Raw genomic sequence first — 22,371 nt, forward strand, 5'->3', positions numbered from 1 at the left:
AAAAAAAAAAAAAAAAAAAAGAAGGGGAGTGAGGTTGTTCTCTCCCACTTCCCAGACCATTGCCTGGCTTTGGCAGTTTGAGAAATCCCAGAGTGGCTGATGTAGCAGTACAGAGAAAGCAAAGCAGGGGGAGAAGTTAAAAACAAGGTAGGTGCCATGTGATAACTTATCGGGCTCCTTAGAAAGCACATATAGTTGGCCCTCTGTATCCATGGGTTCTGCATCCATGGATTCAATCAACCACAAATCAAAAATATTCAGGGGAAAAATTCCAGAAATTTCCAAAAACGAAAAGTTGAATTTCCAGCAACTATTTACGTAGCATTTACATTGCATCAAGTATTATGAGTAATCTAGAGATGTTTTAAAGTATACGGGAGGACGTGCATAGGTTATATGCAAATATTATGCCATTTTTTATAAAGCACTTGGGAACCCATGAATTTCAGTATCCTCAGGGCTCCTGGAACCAATCTCCCTGCAGATACAAAGGGATGAGGGACGACTGTATAAGGTGTTGTTAAGAATGCACAGAAGCACATTAAAAGGATCATACACCATGATCAAGTGGGGTTTATTCCAGGAATGCAAGGATTCTTCAATATATGCAAATCTATCAATGTGATTAACCATATTAAATTGAAGGAGAAAAACCATATGATCATCTCAATAGATGCAGAGAAAGCTTTTGACAAAATTCAACACCCATTTATGATAAAAACCCTCCAGAAAGTAGGTGTAGAGGGAACTTTCCTCAATAGAATAAAGGCCGTATATGACAAGCCCACAGCCAACATCATCCTCAATGGCGAAAAACTGAAAGCATTTCCACTAAGGTCAGGAACAAGACAAGGTTGCCCACTCTCACCACTCTTATTCAACATAGTTTTGGAAGTTTTAGCCACAGCAATCAGAGAAGAAAAGGAAATAAAAGGAATCCAAATCGGAAAAGAAGAAGTAAAACTGTCACTGTTTGCAGATGACATGATACTATACATAGAGAATCCTAAAGATGCTACCAGAAAACTACTAGAGCTAATCAATGAATTTGGTAAAGTAGCAGGATACAAAATTAATGCACAGAAATCTCTGGCATTCCTATATACTAACGATGAAAAATCTGAAAGTGAAATCAAGAAAACACTCCCATTTACCATTGCAACAAAAAGAATAAAATATCTAGGAATAAACCTACCTAAGGAGACAAAAGACCTGTATGCAGAAAATTATAAGACACTGATGAAAGAAATTAAAGATGATACAAACAGATGGAGAGATATACCATGTTCTTGGATTGGAAGAATCAACATTGTGAAAATGACTCTACTTCCCAAAGCAATCTATAGATTCAATGCAATCCCTATCAAACTACCACTGGCATTTTTCACAGAACTAGAACAAAAAATTTCACAATTTGTATGGAAACACAAAAGACCCCGAATAGCCAAAGCAATCTTGAGAACAAAAAATGGAGCTGGAGGAATCAGGCTGCCTGACTTCAGACTATACTACAAAGCTACAGTAATCAAGACAGTATGGTACTGGCACAAAAACAGAAAGATAGATCAATGGAATAGGATAGAAAGCCCAGAGATAAACCCATGCACATATGGTCACCTTATCTTTGATAAAGGTGGCAGGAATATACAGTGGAGAAAGGACAGCCCCTTCAATAAGTGGTGCTGGGAAAACTGGACAGGTACATGTAAAAGTATGAGATTAGATCACTCCCTAACACCATACACAAAAATAAGCTCAAAATGGATTAAAGACCTAAATGTAAGGCCAGAAACTATCAAACTCTTAGAGGAAAACATAGGCAGAACACTCTATGACATAAATCACAGCAAGATCCTTCTTGACCCATCTCCTAGAGTAATGGAGATAAAAACAAAAATAAACAAATGGGACCTAATGAAACTTCAAAGCTTTTGCACAGCAAAGGAAACCATAAACAAGACCAAAAGACAGCCCTCAGAATGGGAGAAAATATTTGCAAATGAATCAACTGACAAAGGATTAATCTCTAAAATTTACAGGCAGCTCATGCAGCTCAATAACAAAAAAATAAACAACCCAATCCAAAAATGGGCAGAAGACCTAAATAGACATTTCTCCAAAGAAGATATACAGACTGCCAACAAACACATGAAAGAATGCTCAACATCATTAATCATTAGAGAAATGCAAATCAAAACTACAATGAGATATCATCTCACACCAGTCAGAATGGCCATCATCAAAAAATCTAGAAACAATAAATGCTGGAGAGGGTGTGGAGAAAAGGGAACACTCTTGCACTGCTGGTGGGAATGTGAATTGGTTCAGCCACTATGGAGAACAGTATGGAGGTTCCTTAAAAAACTACAAATAGAACTACCATATGACCCAGCAATCCCACTACTAGGTAGGAAACCAGAGGAAACCAGAATTCAAAAAGAGTCATGTACCAAAATGTTCATTGCAGCTCTATTTACAATAGCCCGGAGATGGAAACAACCTAAGTGCCCATCGTCGGATGAATGGATAAAGAAGATGTGGCACATATATACAATGGAATATTACTCAGCCATAAAAAGAAACAAAATTGAGCTATTTGTAATGAGGTGGATAGATCTAGAGTCTGTCATACAGAGTGAAGTAAGTCAGAAAGAGAAGGACAAATACCGTATGCTAACACATATATATGGAATTTAAGAAAAAAAAAATGTTATGAAGAACCTAGGGGTAAAACAGGAATAAAGACAGAGACCTACTGGAGAACAGACTTGAGGATATGGGGAGGGGGAAGGGTGAGGTGTGTTAGGGCGAGAGAGAGACATGGACATATATATACTAACAAACGTAAGGTAGATAGCCAGTGGGAAGCAGCCGCATGGCACAGGGAAACCGGCTCGGTTCTTTGTGGCTGCCTGGAGGGGTGGGATAGGGAGGGTGGGAGGGAGGGAGACAAAGAGGGAAGAGATATGGGAACATATGTATATGTATAACTGATTCACTCTGTTATAAAGCAGAAACTAACACACCATTGTAAAGCAATTATACCCCAATAAAGATGTTTAAAAAAAAAAAAAAGAATGCACAGAAATAATTGAGGGATTTGGCACAGAGATGGGGGTCTATATCACAGCTGAGGGGGAGAGAATGTAAAACCACAGTTAAAACTGGTTCCCTTTTTTGCATTTCTTATAAATAAAGATTCTTATATTGATACACAGCATAATGGGAGAAAAATAAAAATACTGTTAGTGTTTTTCTTCTCCTGGCTTTCTAAATTCAACCCTTCCCTGTCAAATTTTTTTATATGATGATCATTACTATTAGTCACTTATCCATACACTAGGTCACATTTCCTCTCATTTGGGTTACGTATAAATTGGAGTTTGCTATGCATAGACTATGAACTATTGGGTTTTTTTGTTTGTTTTTTTGCGGTATGCGGGCCTCTCACTGTTGTGGCCTCTCCCGTTGCGGAGCACAGGCTCCGGACACGCAGGCTCAGCGGCCATGGCTCACGGGCCCAGCCACTCCGCGGCATGTGGGATCTTCCCGGACCAGGGCACGAACCCGTGTCCCCGGCAATGGCAGGCGGACTCTCAACCACTGCGCCACCAGGGAAGCCCTGAACTACTGTTTTTGAAACAATTTTAAATGTGTTCAATGTATAAACACTGTGTGTCCAAGCTACAAGTATGGGCTGATGGAGAAAAGTATTGCATTGATTTCTAATCAATGGGCCATGAATGTGTGAGGACTCAGAATTATTGCAAGCCGTGAGACAATTTATGGATACAACAAGCATCATAAAATCATCTCCACACATGTGCATTTACTACTGGATTTTATAGTACTTATAGCTTGCGATAAATAAAACACAAATTTATTTAAACTCCTGGATTGTTAGTGGCTTTTCATCATTATGTGTTTCCTTAGATACAAATGCTGAAGTACAGCATGCAGTCTGAGAAGTTTCTTGATATTGATGTAGGGGGGTCTTATACCCAGAACGTATGGAAACTAGGGATATATAGCTGGGAGGTGTATACCTCTAGCTGTTGACATCATGACAAATAATAAAATGTCAAAATATTATTTCCTTACTAAAGTGTCTATTAATTGAATATATATAAATGTTTGATAGTTTTACATTTTATACATGTACACATAAAGTGTCATTTATAAAACTATCCCAAATATTTAATTCCACAAATCTTTTTAGAAGTAGCTAAGTTTCAAAGTTACTAAGAAAGATAAGACATTTTCCTTGTCCTCAAGAAGTTTTCAATGTAATAGAAGAAAAAAGTCTGTGTAGGAATAGAGATGGTAAATGTGGCATAAGAGACAAGGAAGAGAGACTGGTTCACAGAGTCCATATTTGAGGTAAACCTCAAAGTTGGCAGAGAAGGGCAGGAGGGTGAACAGCTACATGAGCTCTATCACAGAGGTCGTAGGGATTATTCAGGGAATGACAAGCTGTCTGATGTGACTTGAGAATATGACTAAGTATGGGGCAATGAAAGGGCATGAGCCAACAAACGTTCCTTACTTATTTTTGTCAAAGGTGCAAAAGACATTTAACAAAGGAAGAATTGCTTTTTCAGTAAATGGTGCTGAAATAACTGGCATTCATAGGCAAAAATTGAACCTCAACCTAAACCTCACACTTCCTTAAAAAATCAACTAAAAATGAATAATGGACTTAGATGTAAAATGTAAAACTATAAAACATTTAGAAAAAATATAGGAGAAAATCTTTAGAACTTAGTGCTAGGTGCAGAGTTCTTAGACTTGCCACCAAATATGCAGTCTACAAAAGAAAAAAAATTGATAAACTGGGTTTCATCAAAACTGAAAATTTTTACTCTGTGAAAAACCGTAAGAAAAGGAGCAAAAGTCAAACTACAGACTGGGAGAAAATATTTGCAAACCACACATCTGACAAAGGACCATTATCCACAGTATATCAAGAATCTCAAAAGTCAACAGTAAAAATGAGTAAAAATGCAAACTATCTAATTAGAAAATGAACAAAGGCATGAAGAGACATTTCATGAAAGAGGGTATACAGATGGTAAATAAGCACATGAAAAAAATTCAGCATCATTAGCTACTAGATAAATGCAAATTAAAACTACAATGAGCTATCACTCTATACCTTTCAAAAGAACTAAAATTAAATACAGTGATAACACTAAATGCTGGCAAAGATGCAGAGAAATTGGCACAAACATTGCTGGTGGGAGTATAAAATGGTATAGAAAAGGAGTTTGACAGTCTCTTGAAAAACTACGTGCAGCATTACCATATACCCCAGTAATTACATCTTGAGCGTTTGCTTAGAGAAATTACAACTTATGTTTACACAAAAACCTATGTATCAATGTGCACAGCAGCTTTGCGTGCAATAGCCCCAAGCCAGAAATAACCCAGATGACCTTTAATTGGTAAACAGTTAAAGAAACTGTCATACCTCCATGCCATGACTACTACTTAGCAGTGAAAATGAACAAACTATTGATACATGCAGCTACTTGGATGGATCTCTAGGGAACTATGGTAAGTGAAAATGTAACAAACTGTATGATTCCGTTTACATAACATTTGAAATGACAAAGTGATAGAGAGAGAGAATAGATTAATAGTTGCCAGGGTCTGGGGATGGGGTGTTAGAGGGGGAAGAGTGTCTGTGGCTATAACAGGGTAGCACCAGGAATCACTGTGATGTAATGTTCTGTACCTTGACTGTGGGGATGATCACACAAACTTACATGTGTGATATAAATGCACAGAACTAAACATGCACACATACACCTAAGAACACATGTAAAGCTGGAGAAATCGGAATATGGTCAGTGGATCATATCAATGTCAATTTCCTGGTAGTGATACTGTCAGTAGGCAAAGTGTTACCATTGCAGGAAAGTGGTTGGAGGGTATTTGAATTCTCTATATATTATTTCTTCCAACTGCTTGTGAATCTACAATTACCTCAAAACAAAAATTTTTTTGAAAAAGTATATAAGGATGATATTGCTCCAGAGACAACTCAGGAAAATTACTGAGTCAAATTTGAAAGGCTGTGAATGCCACACTTGGGATTTTGGATATTATTCAGTGGGCAGTAAGGAAAATTTGAAAAAAGTTAGGTAGGAGAATAATAAATATGAGTAGTTTTTGACACCTTAGGTAGAAATTTGAATGATTTAATTGAAAAACACAAGATAGGAGGCTGACAGGAGGCTCTTATATTAGCCAAAGTTGCAAGGCCTTCAAAGAAAGAAGTAGCGATGGGACACAGAGGAGAAGAGGGACTGAAGAGGCAGGTGGCTGCACAAGTAGAACTGACAAAACTTGGGGATTAACTGGACTTGTGAGTGAGGGAGAGGGTGATGTCATTAGAAAGTTTCTTCCGAGGAGACGGCAAACAGAGGAGGAAAGCCTGATTTTAAAGTGCGTAGGAGGCATCCTAAAGGGGCTCTTTAATAATCAGGTAGAAGTACAGATTTAAAGCTTGGGAGAGAAGCCAGGCCTTGAGGAATAAATTCAGATGCAACCTACAAGTGATCAATGAAAATCTGTAGATACGTAAGATACTTCTGAGTGTATATATCAAGAGATGAGGGTAGGTCATGGAACCCCAGCAAATAAATATTTTCAGGAGAAGAACTGCAACAAAAGAAAATGAGAGAGTGGTTAGAGAAGATAGAAGGGAATTAAGAAAAGGTAGAACTCAATGAAGTAAGTCCGAAAGAGAAAAACAAATACTGTATAATATTGCTTATATGTGGAATCTAGAAAAATGGTACAGATGAACTTATTTGCAAAGCAGAAATAGAGACACTGATGTAGAGAACAAACATATGGACACCAAGGGGGGTAAGGACAGGTGGGATGAACTGGGAGATTAGGACTGACATGTATACACTACTATGTATAAAATAGATAACTAATGAGAACCTACTGTATAACACAGGGAACTCTACTCAATGCTCTGTGGTGACCTAAATGGGAAGGAAATCCAAAAAAGGGGATATATGTAATACCTATAGCTGATTCACTTTGCTGTACAGCAGAAACTCACACAACATTGTAAAGCAACTATACTCCAATAAAAATTAATTATATTGATTAAAAAAGAGAAAAGGTAGAACTTAAGAAGCAAAACGGAGGTGTAAAGAAAGAGGAAGCAATTTACAGTGCTGCCGTCTAACTGTTCGGAGAGGAGAGCCTGATGGCTCACTGGATTGAGCAGTTAGGAGTCTTTTGATGCCATTTGAATGAAACAGCATCAGTCAAGATCAGAATCCACATTGCAAAGGATTAAAGAGTGAGAAGGAAGGGATGAACTGAGAGCAGGAAATGTGTTAATTTTGCAAAAGTTTGGAGGTGATAGCGAGGGAAAGAAAATTTGGATGCTTTAGAAAGGCTGACTTGAAGAGTTTGTTTTGTTTTGTTTTTTTAAGATTTCTGAGTTGAGGATCCAGTGGATGAGATAGCCTTAAGAAAAGGTGAGCAAATAATTAAGTGAACTAGGTACAGAGGAGATGGGAAAGGATGGAATCAAGAGAATAAATGTAGGGTTTGCCTTAGAATTAGGGGATCAGATGTTCAAATCATATACTACAAATGAATTAGAGAGCTATATATAATATAAATTAACTTCAATATAATTTGTACTTCTTTATTTTTTCAGTTTTTCAAAAGAGATTTTATAAAGTTTATTGCTATACACAGGTTAGACTATGATAAAGTTACTAGGTAAGGAAAACCAGGTAAAGAAAAACTTGTTAGAGAAATAAGGTAGAGTCAGGGATAATGTTAGTAGGTGAAACAAATGCTGTAAAGCCTTGGGCTCCTGCTGGAGGCCAGCCACAATTTGAAAATTGGTTCATAAGCACTTTGAAAGCAGTATTTGTATTTTCCAGTTCCTACAGCATCAAGAACTGTGATCGGCAGACAGTGGCTATTTTGGGAAATGACTTCCCTTTATGGAATAATGCTGCCAATTACTGTAAATTTTCCATATTTGGTTAAACTGAAAAATGGTAAGAAAAACACAAAACAACTGGCCAAGAGTTGACTCATACTTACAATTTCATTGTAAGTGGGGTCGGTACATTTTGGAACAGATTTTGTTTTCCTCCTCCGAACTGCATTGGGATATGGCAAAAGATAAAATTCAGCATGTGCACTGGGCGTGGAGCCATCTGGGAGATGCTGCAAAGGAAAATGGTTATAAATATTAATGTGCATCACTATTATAGAAAACAAGTACACAGCTACTAAATATCTAGACCAAAGGCAGGATCAAGATTTATTACAGTCACTGTTTATCAGAAAATAAGAGAACAATCAAAAGAAATACATCATTGCTCAAAAATAATCCCAAAATACAGTTTAAAAGAGTAAAACTGTCCATCTTAAATTAAGTGTTGTGTCAGAGAACTACATTTAAAAGTCCATTAAATGTGATTGGCTTTAGCTTTTTATAGTAAAAACTAAATTTGCATTTTTTTATTGGAGTATAATTGCTTTACAATGTGTTAGTTTCTGCTGTACAATGAAGTGAATCAGCTATATGTATATATATATCCCCTCCCTCTTGGACCTCCCTCCCACCCATCTAGGTCATCACAGAGCACCAAGCTAAGCTTCCTGTGCTTTATAGAATGTTCCCACTAGCTAAATTTGCATTTTTGACAGAAATGGTCAAGAGATGAATATAACCCACAGGCAGAGACAGAAACTGAGTGCCTCAGGAGACTGTACACCACTTGAAAATAAATAATTCAAGTTTAGCACATAAGACGTAGCATTGTAATTAGTATTGACATGTAAATGCATATTATATAGTATCACATTTTCAAACAGAAAAATATCAATTAGACCTACAAGTTTAATATAAGACTTTAAGAGTTATAATAATTTTATTATCTAAATTATCCTAAAATATATTGGATAATCCTTTTACAATTGTGTTCTGTGGGGCTCCCAAAGTTGCCTAAGTTGCTGCCTGATGGGTAGATCAATGATGCCAAATGAGTATATCTCTGGACCCCCTCTCTCTAGTTTATCCTAACACCCCTGCTCCCCTATCCTGGTTTCAGAATGTCTCTCTTCCTTTTCCACTTTTTTTCTTATGGACATTTTTATTTCTTAATAAATCTGAAGAATGAGTAACACTGTTTTAAAAATTTGGAAACCACTGTACTTCAAGGAAATGGGTTCTATCTTTGTGACCAAATGGAGAACAAATTGTACTAAAAAACTATGCATATCTAGTTTGATAAAATGAGAAATGCTTGTGTAATTTATATTTAAGTGGATGATTTGAAAGTCACAATTGAGGAATTAAATGGTTCTCTTGGTGAATACCTTCTAACTACTAAATCAGTAATTTCCAACAAATATTTTTATATTCTGAATCACAGCGCCATTCACATGTAAACATCCAGTGACACCCCCAATGTCATTAGCTTTAATTTTATATCTTTCTTTGGCATTCAGAAAAGCATATTGGAAAGTAAGAAAACGTGACATATATTATTATAAGACTAACTTTTATTCCGTTCTAATTTACACGGTAAAAATTATGTCATTAGGAAAATCTGGCTCTTTATTATTATTCGCAAATTAGATAAAATACATCTGGACACACCCACATGTCAAAACGCTAAGATTGTCAAACCTGCTGCTTTAGATGGTGCTCAAGGTATCCCTGTCCCACGCGAAACCCTCCCCCAGGAGGAGCTCTGAAATGTATCAATGGCACAATGGAATTTTCTGTGATACAGAAAAAAACATTGCTGTTAATATTTGAGAGTTGATTTGTGTGTGTGTGTGTATGTGTGTGAGAAAAATGAAGGGAGAAAAGTGTTTTTGCTCTGTGTAACTGTCTCTCTTTTCTACCATTGGGCACTGGGCTTGAGGATACCATACCTATAATCATTGTATGTTTCATCTTAGTGGTTAGAATCATGGTTCTGGTAAAGGACTTTTTGGTTGCAATCTGGGCCTCCAAATTTCCCAGCTATGTGGCTTTTGGTAGATAACTTTTCTGTGGATCGATTTCCTAACCTGTTAAATGAGGATAAAGGTGATATCTGTCTCAAAGCATTCAAAAAATTAAATAAACCATGTAATGTGAGTATAGTGCCTGAAATAGAGTAAGATTCAATAAATGCTTGTTACTATTTTTATTTTCTATAAATTGAACAAGAATACACTACATGCATTGACTGTACAAGATATGCCTAATGTACTATGACATTTATGAGCAGGGTTTTTCAATCTTGGCACTAGTGGCATTTGGGGCCAAATGATTCTTTGTTGTAGGGGGCTGTTCTGTGCATTGAGGATGTTTAACAGCATTACTGACCTCCACCTACCAGACTGCAGTAGCACCATCCTCTCAGCTGTGACACCAGAAATGTCCCCAGGCATTGCTAAATGTCCCCTGGGGAGCAAAACTGACCCCAGTTGAGAACCACTGATGACTCCCAAATAAGAATCTGTAATTCATCCTTAGGATCCCAGCCTAGTGACCTGTAGAGTGTTACAAGTACCTTATACTCTAACCAAAATCTATCTTCTACCTTTACTCACCACTCCAAAACAGATTTTTTCAACTTGTTAACATTGCATTAAATGATACAATTTCATTTCTCCAGTGTCTCCCTTGTCATTGATTTTCAAATCCAAGTATGTACCAAGATCAATATCCTCCCTTTTTGCCCTAGTTCATCTGTCACCACAGATCTTTATTTCCTAACTTATAATTGGATTTTGATTACTTTTTTATGCTCCAGTCTTCCCACTTCATTCCTTCATTCATCCTGTATATCATTGTTGCATTTAACCTTCCTGTATAGCTGCTTTGATCCTGACACTTTCCTTCTCAAAACACTCAAGCAGTCCACTGAGGAATAAACTCCCAATCACAGAAGGGAAAAAGTATTTTGTACACCAGCCTTCACCAAGCATTTAGCAATTAAAGGTTTGGGCTTCTGTTTCCAATTAGTGTCTGACAAGATCCTTGAATATCCTGTTGTTTTCAGAATAATCGAACAATTTAAGTCAGGGATGCATTCGATCTGAGCAGCACACTTAGTCTGTCCTCCGCGGCTGTTAAGTGCAGACTTGGATTTCTTTTAAAGAGAATCCTTTCTCCCCCTATAGCAGCTGTCTTATCAACACTTCTTCGTCTTCTTACTGGCACTGTATCCTGCTCCTTGAAGATCTCATCTAGTTTATTAACGAGATCACTAGGTGTCTTTTCAGCAACACTTTTCTTATTTTACTGTTTGCCCTTATGTTTATGAAATTTTATTTTAAAATGATTAAATAGCTCCTACTTGTCCATCTTACCCCAGAAATTTTACTCTGGTTGTGTTTTAGACCTTCACAAAGATTGAACACTTTGACTTGAAGAGTCATAAGGCTTGGGGTTACAGAGTTCTTAGTCTGAGGCTCCATCTTGAGTCTGAGGCTCAAACAATGAGAAGTTTCCCTGTGTCACCCAGAGGATGTTTTTATTCACGGTGGATTGAAGTCAGGCAGCACTACCACTTTTTTTAGAATTCTGGCTAATATTTTTACTGTGCTCAGATGATGTGAAGTCATCCAAATTTGACTTTTTTTGCTCAGACTAACTCAGAATTTTATATATTCTAGATTTCCTGTTAAAATGCTTATCATTTTCTATGTTTAAAAATGGTTTTATATATGTGTCAGCTTCCTTATGAGATAAATTATTTAAAAGGAAAATCCATGTCTTGTTCCATACTTCCCCTCCCCCCATGTTTGCTTTGGGTTTTGCTCCATTGGTTACTGTACCCTACTACCTTAACCCCACCCTCATTTCTTTCTTCCTAAGCTTTCAGTATGTTTCTGAATCTCCAATTAAAATTTTTAAATCCTCACTTGAGATTGGGCTTTCCTTTACCTTATTCGTTTCTTTCTTTTCATAGCTATGTCTTCCTTACAGCATTCTTTTCTTTTATAGGAGTCCTGTCCCTAACACAGTACTTGGCATATAGTGAATACTCAATAAACAGTTATCAAATGACTAATTAAATGAGCTATATATTCATAGTGCCTAGTTCTTTGAAAGTACTTCATAAGTATTTGCTGAATCATTATTTATAATGCAATATAAAAACCAGAAGTCTTCCTAACTTCCTAAGATTTAAGTAATTTCTCTTACCTATTGCAATGTTTCTTATTGTAACCAAACAATAAAAAGCCCACTGCAGGGTAAAAAAGATGTATCTTGGGGTCTATTTCCAAGGTCTGTCCTAGGTGTTTACCCTGAACTCTAAGCTGTTTGAAGGCATCTTTCTGCTAGAGCTGATCTTCTCAAGCACATCATTGCATCAGGAATATATGTGTTAAGTTCTGTTTGTTACAGCCAATATCTTAATGCTCCACTTCGAAAACTTTGACTTTATCTCACCTCTCAGATCATGTTACACAATTAGATGCTTACTACATTTTCTTACTCCTTTTTTCTCCAACTGGAGCTGGATTGAATTTGTAACATAATTACTTGTACTCCTTCTCAGAACGAATCCTTGGTCACCATTTCTTCCACCTGGAGACTTGATCTGTAATTGCTGTCCTCTTCCTGAGACCATGTTTACTCTTCTGTGATAGTCCTCTCCACCTCTCCAGGCTTCTCCCATTAACTCATTAAAAATCTCCTTAACAATAAGCACAGTGGGTTATTTAAATCTCCTTCTAGGAGCTAATGATGACCTGACAATTTCTTGGGGGCTTAATATATGGTGAAGTGTGAACTAAAGTCATATTTTTGTGCTACATTCCTATGCCCTCTCTCAACCTCCTATAAGTTTTCCCCTCCATGTCCTGCTTTGTGGAGTACATAGAAGAAACAGAAAGAGGTACATTCAATTTAATTGCATGAGTGCCTTATGGGGACCTTTGTGTGGAGGCAGGGAGCTGGACCCACATTAGCACCAAGCACTCCCTGCAGAGGAAATAAATATGTCTCATACACGTTTACCACTATACTATTTTTTTCACATATCAGTAGGTGCTTTTGTTAATACAATTTTATAATTTAAAAACACTACTGCATTTATAGTAGTTTTAAAAATTATTTTGTATTTCTTAAATTTATCAGATAGCAAAAGGACTTTAATGACATCTGAGAAATCAAATTTTTTTTCGTTTGTTTGTTTGTTTAAAGAGAGGTCCCTCTAGTTGAAAAGCCTTAGGATATTCTTAGCATTCACTGGTGGAAGAGACTTCTTTCTTAACTGAAGAATGAAATATAGGGGATTCTTAGGTAGATTATTATTTTAGGTTATAAACATTAAAATTATGTATATAGTAAGTCTTTATTCACAATGTTGACTTCTAAATAATATTGTTAATAATTAAATATACCAATTTTCTGCCTTCATTTCTTGCCTCAGATTGCACACAGCATTTCAAATGGTTTTCAATGCTACTTTTTTTTTATGATCAATGAATGAAAGTATCTTGAAAATATGGTTAATTTATCAAAATTGAGGAAAAGAGTAAGCAGTTGTTTGTAAAGTAAATAAAACTATCTCACATTGTAGGCTATGCCAGCAACTCTTTGGTATTTTCATATGAGTGTATGAGAAATATATTTATTTTTCATACATAGTAATAATAGCTACCACCTACTGAATATTTAATTTATTTAAAGAACTCTCTTAAAATAATCCTTGAGCCAGTATTGTCTTTATTTTATTTAAGAGGTTTTTCTATAAAGCCTATGCTCTTAACCACTACCCTATACAGACTCTACAAAGAATGCAAAGGAAACTGTCAGATTCAAATTAAGAGCACTTCTAGATCCAATTTTATCAGGAACGTGATGAAGGTACATGGTTTAAAAATATCAGACACTTTGGAAATGTCTGTAGATTAATTCAAAGTTTAATTGTATTTAATAGGTTATTATCTTTTCGATGAATAATTTATGAGAATTTTCCATCAAGTTTTTTTTAACTTAAATGTTTCCAATCATTGGATAATATAGGCTTTGGAAGAACTCAACCGACAATGATTAAAATATGATGGGACTATCAAAACCTGAGGTCTATGCCAGAAACAAAACAACATAATAAAAAAGCATTTTCCTCATCTATGTGCCTGCCAAATTTCAGTTCTGAAACTGAGGCTAGCCATCATGAAGAGGGTCTTTCTATAAAATGACAATGTACAACAAAAGTACAGAAGTACAATAAAAGTGCTTCTGATATGTGGTTTGCTGTATGCTTCAGTTAAAGAAATGGTGGAATGGTCTTTCCAATCTTTCTGTGTGTTAATTCATATAGAATGGGACGATTTAAGGTATTCATGAATTCAATTAGGATGGTCTTCTGCTTCATTTCACACCAATTTAAGTCTTTAATAGAACTTTTATCAATAGGTGATTTCCAATAATTTTTTAAAAAATCAACTCAAAAATCAAACTGCTGACTCAATACATATGGATTGAATTGCTTCTAAAAGTCCAGAATTCTAATTATGGCTCCAGAATTTATCACTGAAGTGTCTTCTTTGAAAAGTTTTTCCATTTCTTAATAACATGTAACAAGTAAGGCATTAAACCTCATTTATTTTTCACAATCTACTCAATAGCAAATACTGAAGAACTGTTTGTAAGTTAACTGGTAATTAAATTTTTTTTCTTTTTTCTTTTTACAATTGCACTGAACCACTCTAAATGATTGCAAATTTCCTAACCCTTAGTCTCTATCCACAAGTGCTGAGAAAACTGTACAGATAAGAGACAGAATATGTTTTGTTAGAGATGGCTGAGGAATTGTGAAGAACAGATGAAATACTGGAAGATTAGCTTTATGATATTAAATTTGATAGTATGGGAAAAAGATGGATTACGAAAAACAGAAACTAGTAATTTAGAGGTAAAATATGAGTTTTTTACCCATATACCTCAAATATTTGTCTTGATCCTGTCCAACTAAACAGTTTTATCATGATTTAAATAAAGATATAGATATATGATGTAGAGGTGTTAATAATCTGAGTGTTATGGCCAATATGCTGGAACAGATCATCAGGACTGAGTTATGAGGGGCTGGAAGGATGAACTATATCTAACAAAGTTGAAAACAATAGACTGAATGTCAGGTTCTTCTTTTGGGAAACTCACTCTGCAAATCCAGGGTATGAAATTCTTGTTGCTTTCCTTCATTGGAATATGTATTTTTCTTTTGTTGCTGAAGGGTATATTCCCTGGCTATAGAATTCTAAGTTGACAATTCTTTTCTTTCAACACTTTAATGATGTTCCACTGTCTCTCGCTTCAATTTTTTCTTGCCTACATTGTTTCATTGTTCTCCTATATGCCAAGTGTTTTTCTCTAGCTGTTTCACTATTTTTTCTTTGTCCTTGGTTTTTAGCAGTTTGAGAACAATATATAAATGCATGCTTTTCTTTGAGTTTTTCCTTTTGGTACTAACTAAGGTACTTAAATTTATAAATTTATGTCCTACACTAAACTTTGGAAGTTTTTGGCCATTATTTCTTCAAATATTTTTCTGCCCCAATCTCTTTCTTCTGTCCTGGGAGTCCAGAAAAAAAAATGTGACCTAATGTTAGATCTTTGGGTATTTTCCCACAGACCCCTAAAATTCTATTCTTTTTTTCCAATCTTTTTTCTCCATGTTCTTTAAACTGGATCATTTCCCTTGATCTATCTTCCAGTTCACCAACCCTTCCTCCCATCATCTCCATTCTTTTCCTGAGTCCCTCAAGCAAGATTTTAAATATTAGATATTTTATATTTCAGTTCTTAAAAGTACATTAGTACTTTTAAAATGAAGTTTATAATTAACTTTAATATAATTAATAGAACATTAAAATAACATAATATAACATTATATTAGTTTCAGGTGTACAACATAATGATTTGACTATGAAGTCTAGTTTACATCCATCACCACACAGAGTTCCAAATTGTTTTTCTTATGACTAGTACTTTTAAGATCTACTCTCACCAACTTTCAAATACACAACACAGTACTGTTAACTATAGTCAGCCTGCTGTACACTATATCCTCATGACTTATGTATTTTATAACTGATAGATTATACTTTTTGACCACCTTTACCCATTTCACCCCTCCCCCAACCTCTGGCCATCACCAATCTGTTCTCTGTATCTATGAGCTTGGTTTCATTTTGTCTAGATTCCACATACAAGTGAAATCTAGTGGCATTTATCTTTCTCTGCCTGACTTATTTCACTAAGCATAATGCCCTTAAGGTCCATACATCCATGATGTCACTAATGACAAGATTTTCTTCTTTTTATGGATGAATAATATTCCATTGTGGGTCTATACAACATTTTCTTTATTCATTCATCTTCTGATAGACACTTAGGTTGCTTCCACACCTTGGCTATAGTAAATAATGCTGCAATAAACATGAAGGTACACATACCATTTTGAATTAGTATTTTCATTTTCTTTGAATAAATACTCAGAAGTAGAATTGCTGGATCATATGGTAGCTCTGTTTTTAATTTCTTGAGGAACCTCCATACTATTTTCCATAATGGCAACACCAATTTACATTTCCACCAATAGTGTACAAGTGTTCCCTTTTCTCCACATCCTTGCCACCCTTGTTATTTCTTGTCTTTTTGATAATAGCCATTCTATATGTGAAGTGATATCTCACTGTGGTTTTGATTAGCATTTTCCTGATGATTAGTGATGTGGAACACCTTTTCATGTACCTGTTGGCCATCTGGATGTTTTCTTTGGAAAAATGTATTTTCAGATCATCTGTTCCGTTTTTAATTGGCTTGTTTGGTTTCTTTGCTGAGTTTGTATGACGTCTTTGTATATTTTGGATATTAGTCCTTTACTAGATATATGATTTGTTAATACTTTCTCCCATTCAGTAAGCTGCCTTTTCATTTTGTTGATAGTTTTCTTTGTTGTGCAGAAGCTTTGTAGATTGATATAGTCCCAGTTGTTTATTTTTGCTTTTGTTGCCTTTATTTTTGGTGTTAAATCCAAAAATCATCACTAAGCTCAATGTCAGGGATCCTTTTTCCTACGTTTCTTCTAGGAGTTTTATGTTTCAAGTCTTATATCCAAGTCCTTAATCCATTTTGACTTAATATTTGCGTATGGTATAAGATAGTGGTCCAGTTCCTTTTTTTAGCATGGGACTGTCCAGTTTCCCCAGCACAATTTATTGAAGAGACTGGTTTTCCCCATTGTATATTTTTGGCTCATTTGCCATAAATTTGTCCTGTCTCAAGATTGCTTTGGCTATTTGTCCTCCTTTGTGGTTCCATACAAATTTTAGGATTGTATGTTCTGTTTCTCTGGAAATGCCATTGGATTATTGATACAGACTGATTCAATATTGATTGAATCTGCAGATTGCTTTGGGTAGTATGGACATTTAAACAATGTTAATTCTTCCAATCCATGAGTAGGGAATATCTTTCCATTTACTTTTGTTTCTTCAATTTATGTTGGTGTCTTATGGCTTTCTGTGTACAGGTCTTTCACCTCCTTGGTTAAATTTATTCCTAGGTATTTAATTCTTCTAAATGCAGTTATAAGTGGAATTGTTTTCATAATTTCTCTTTCTGATTGTTCACTATTAGTGTATAGAAATGCAAGTGATTTTTATATATAGGTATTCTCTGCTTTTTTGGAAGTTTGCTTTAGGCCACTTTGCTTTTAAGAAAGACTTACATTAACACCTGTTTTTGCTAATTGAACAAAATCCGAAGAGGATTTTCACTTTTACAAGTAAAGGTGAAAAGCAAAAACAGTGTTCAGTGTTTTTTGGGGGGCAGCAAGCTGTTATAGAGGTAGCATGAACACTGAGCAGTGAGAGTGGCACTGCTAAGCTCTTTTCCCAAGAGCTACACTCAGCATCTCAGCATCAAGTCACCATAGCTTTGACCTGTGTCTGTGAGCATGTGTGCTTTATCTCGATTTATTCTGTGAATTTGTTAGCAAGATGTGGCCTAAGATAATTGCTTCTTCATTTTTGCCATTTTGGCTTACTAAAGATTTTGTAGGAATGTTCTATTTTTGGATGTCGAGGGAAACATATTGATTTTGTATCTTGCAATTTTACTGAATTCATTTATTAATTCTAATAGTTTTTTATGAAGTCTTTAGGGTTTTCTATATGTAATATCATGTTACCTATAAATAGGGACAGTTTTACACCTTCCTTTCCAATTTGGACACATTTAATATCTTTTTCTTGCCTAGTTGAATAAAAGTGGTGAGAGTGGGTATCCTTGTCTTGTTCCTGATCTTTGAGGAAAAGCTTTCAATTTTTTACCACTGAGTATGATGTTAGCTGTGAGCTTATCATACATGTCCTTTATTATGTTGAGGTACACTCCCTCTATATCCTCCCTGTTGAGAGTTTTATCATGAATGGATGTTGAGTTTTGTCAGATGTCTTTTCTGCATCTTTTGGGATGCTCATATGACCTTTAGCCTTCATTTTGTTAATGTGATCTATCACATTGATTGTTTTCTGGATGTTGAACCCTTTGTTCACCTCTGGAATAAATCCCAGTTGATTCAGGTGTATGACTTTTTTAACGTATTGTTGAATTCAGTTTACTAATATTTTGTTGAGGATTGCTGCATTTATGTTCATGAGGGATACTGACTTGTAATTTTCTTTTCTTGTAGTGTTCTTGTCTAGTTTTGGTATCAAGGTAATGCTGGCCTCATGAAATGAGTTCAGAAGTGTTCTCACCTCTTCCATTTTTTGTAAGGGTTTGAGAAGGATTGATAGTAATTGGTGCTAATGTTTGGTAAAATTCACCTGTGAAACTTTCTAGTCCTGGTTTTTTCTTTGTTGGGAGGTTTTTAATTACTTATGCTATCTCCTTACTTGTTAGTGGTCTGTTAAGATATTCTGTTTCTTCGTGATTCAGTCTTGGTAGGTTGTATATTTCTAGAAATTTATTCATTTTCTCTACGTTGTTCAATTTGTTGGTGTATAATTTTCATAATTTCTGATTATGCATTTCTTTGGTATCACTTTAATATCTCTCTTCTTTCATTTCTGATTTTGAGTCTCTCCCTCTTTTTTAGTCTAGGCAAACGTTTGTCAGTTTTATTTATCTTTTCAAAAAACCAGCTCTTAGTTTCATTGATCGTTTCTATTATTTTCTCCTCTTTATTTATCTCTGCTTTGATCTTTGTTATTTCTTCCTTTCTGCTAACTTTGGGTTTAGTTTGTTCTTCTTTTTCTAGTTTGTTGAGATGTAGAGTTAGGTTGTTCATTTGAGATCTTCTTTTTTAAAAATATTTTATACCACTGTGGCTGGAAGAGATTGTTGGTATGAATTCTGTCTTCTTAAATTTGCTGAGTTTTTTTTGTGTGTGTGAAATATAATATGTTCTATCCTGGATTATGTTCTGTGTTTGCTTGAAAAGAATGTGTATTCTGCTGCTGTTGGATGGAATATTCTGTATATATATGTCTGTTAGGTATATTTGACCTAAAGTATGGTTTAAACCCAAGATTTTCATATTGATTTTCTTTCTGGATGATCTATGCATTGTTGTAAGTGGGGTACTGAAGTCCATACTATTATTATATTGTTGTCTATTTCTCTCTTCAGATCTGTTAGTATTTGCTTAATATATTTTGGTGCCCTGATGTTGGGTGTGTATATATTTATGTTTCTTATACCTTCTTGATGAATTGATCCCTTTATCATTATATAATGAATTTATCTCTTGTTACCATTTTTTGGCTTAAAGTCTATTTTGTCTGATAAAACTACCTCGCTCTCTTTTGGTTTCCAGTGACATGGAATATCTTCTTTCATCACTTTACTTTGAGCTTATGTGTGTCCTTAAAGCTGAAAGTGTCTTATAGGTGGCATATAGTTGGATCATGGTTTGTTTTTCTTTTTTACCAACCAGCCCTTCTATGTCTTTTGATTGGATAATTCAATCAATTTGCATGAAGAGTAATTACTGATAGGTAAGGACTTACCCATGTCATCTTACTGTTTTCTTGCTGTTCTTTTGTTCCCTTGTTCCTCTCTTCCTCTCTTGCAGTCTTCTTTTGTAAATTGATGATTTTCTGTAGTGGTATGCTTTGATTCCTTTATCTTTATCCTTTGTGAATCTACTGTAGGTTTTTGCTTTGTGGTTACCATGAGGCTTACAAAAAACATAGATATAATAATCTATTTATGCTGATAGCTTTACTTCAATCATATACAAAAACTCTACCCCTTTATTCCCCCATTTTATGTTATTAAAGTCACAATTTACTTCTTTTTATGTTGTTTGTTCATTAACAGGTTATTGTAGCTATACTTATTTTTAGTACTCTTGTCCTTTAACCTTTATACTAGAATTAAGTGGTTAACACTCTACCATATTACAGTATTAGAGTAATCTAACTTTGACTATATACTTTACCACGGTTTATACATTTTCATATATACATGTTACCAATTAGTATCTTTTCATTTCAGCTTGAAGAACTCCTTTCAGCATTTCTTGTAAGGCAGGTCTAGTGGTGGCAAATTTCTTCAACTTTTGTTTGTCTGGAAAAGTCTTTATCCCTACTTCATTTCTGAAAGACAGGCTTGCCAGGTAAAGTATTCTTGATTGGCATTTATTTTAGTTCAGTACTTTGAATATATCATCTCACTCTCTCCTGGTCTATAAGGTTTTTGCTGAGAAATCTGCTGGTAACTCTAAGGGGGCTCCCTTGTAAGTTACAAGCCGTTTATCCTCTTGTTGCCTTCAAGATTCTCTCTTTATCTTTGAATTTTGACAGTTTTATTATCATGTGCTCTGGAGAGGATCTCTTTAAAGTTGAGTTTGGTGACCTATGAGCTTCGTGAACACGAATATCCAAATCTTCCCTCAGATCTGGGAAGTTATCAGCCATTATTTCTTTAAATATACTTTCTGCTCCCTTTTTCCTCTCTTTTTCTGGAGCTTCAATATATCACATAGGCTTTCTTCACTCTCCTTTTTTTTTTTCCCTTTGTTCTCCCCTGACAGGATAATTTCAAAGTTCCTGTCTCCTATCTCACAGATGCCTTTTCTGCTTGATCCATTCTCCTGGTGATGCTCTCTGTTGTATTATTCATTTCATTCATCATATTCTTTAGCTGTAAAATTTCTGTTTGGTTTCTTTCATAAAAAAATTTCTACTGGGCTTCCCTGGTGGCGCAGTGGTTGAGAGTCCGCCAACCGATGCAGGGGACGTGGGTTCGTGCCCCCGTCTGGGAGGATCCCACATGCCGCAGAGCAGCTGGGCCCGTGAGCCATGGCCACTGAGCCTGCATGTCCGGAGCCTGTGCTCCGCAGGGGAAGAGGCCACGACAGTGAGAGGCCCACATACTGCAAAAAAAAAAAAAAAAAAAAAAATTTCTATCTCCTTGTTAAATTTCTCATTTTGTTCATGTATTATTTTCCTGATCTTTTTGAATTATCTTTCTGTGTTTTCTGTAGCTCATCAAATTTCCTTTAAATAGCCATTTTGAATTCTTTATATCAGGTAAATCACAGATCTTCAGGTCTTTGAGTTCAGTTACTGGAAGATTATTGTCATCCTTTGGTGGTGTCTTGTTACTTTGATTTTCATGTTCCTTGAAATTTTGCATTGTTGTCTTCCTATTTAAAGTGGCAGTCACCTCCTCCAATCTTTACTCTCTGCCCATTTCAATGTATCCAAATTCATATTTTTTGCTACCACAGTGTTGTGGAACTTCTTCTCTGCATACCTGAACTTCCACAAAGGCTCTTTTATCCATGGAGGATTGTCTAAGACAGTGCTTTCCAGGAGCTCCTGCACCATGACCGAGAGGAGCAGGAATCAGTTCACAGGCCACTGCAGGGTCCTCAGCTGGGACTGAGGCCTGTGTGTCTATTACCTGAAGCATAGGTAGGTGAGACTCCTCCTTGATCCCTTGGTGGATGGTGCTGGGTCTCACTTTTGTCTGTGGATGGATGATGAATTTTTGTTGTTGAGTGGGAGACAAAATGAGGGATGTCTTTTGCCACTATTATGCTGATGTCACTCCTAAAGGGACTTCAGAAAAGTCAGGAAGGAACCAAATTATGAGAACTAATGTCAGGGCCTTAGCTTATGTGTTTTTGTTTGTTTGTTTTCTTAAAGTTAGAATGTAGAATTAAGGGAGATTTTGGATAAAGGATAGAGATTAGGGTGCAAGGCTTTCAATAAGAAGAGAGACTGATTAAATAAAATTTACATCATGTGGTGTCCTATACATTGATGGCTATGTCATCTGGGGAGATGGTGAGTGTCCAGAGCTGTTGAATATTTAGAGCAATAATTCTCAGCAGG

General features: G+C 35.7%; 1 protein-coding gene across 3 annotated transcripts in view; it reads right to left on the reverse strand.

The window, feature by feature from the left end:
* The window catches only part of PIK3C2G (phosphatidylinositol-4-phosphate 3-kinase catalytic subunit type 2 gamma), a 324,948-nt gene that overhangs the window by 4,402 nt on the left and 298,175 nt on the right, over nucleotides 1-22,371 (reverse strand). For all 3 annotated transcript variants that reach the window (XM_007454609.1, XM_007454608.1, XM_007454607.1), the window contains one exon: nucleotides 8,092-8,217. In XM_007454609.1, coding sequence (XP_007454671.1) covers nucleotides 8,092-8,217 — 126 coding nt within the window. The remainder of the gene's footprint in view (nucleotides 1-8,091; nucleotides 8,218-22,371) is intronic.

The sequence above is a fragment of the Lipotes vexillifer genome, unplaced genomic scaffold (assembly GCF_000442215.2).
Source record: "Lipotes vexillifer unplaced genomic scaffold, Lipotes_vexillifer_v1.1 scaffold559, whole genome shotgun sequence".
Classification (NCBI taxonomy): Eukaryota; Metazoa; Chordata; class Mammalia; order Artiodactyla; family Lipotidae; genus Lipotes; species Lipotes vexillifer.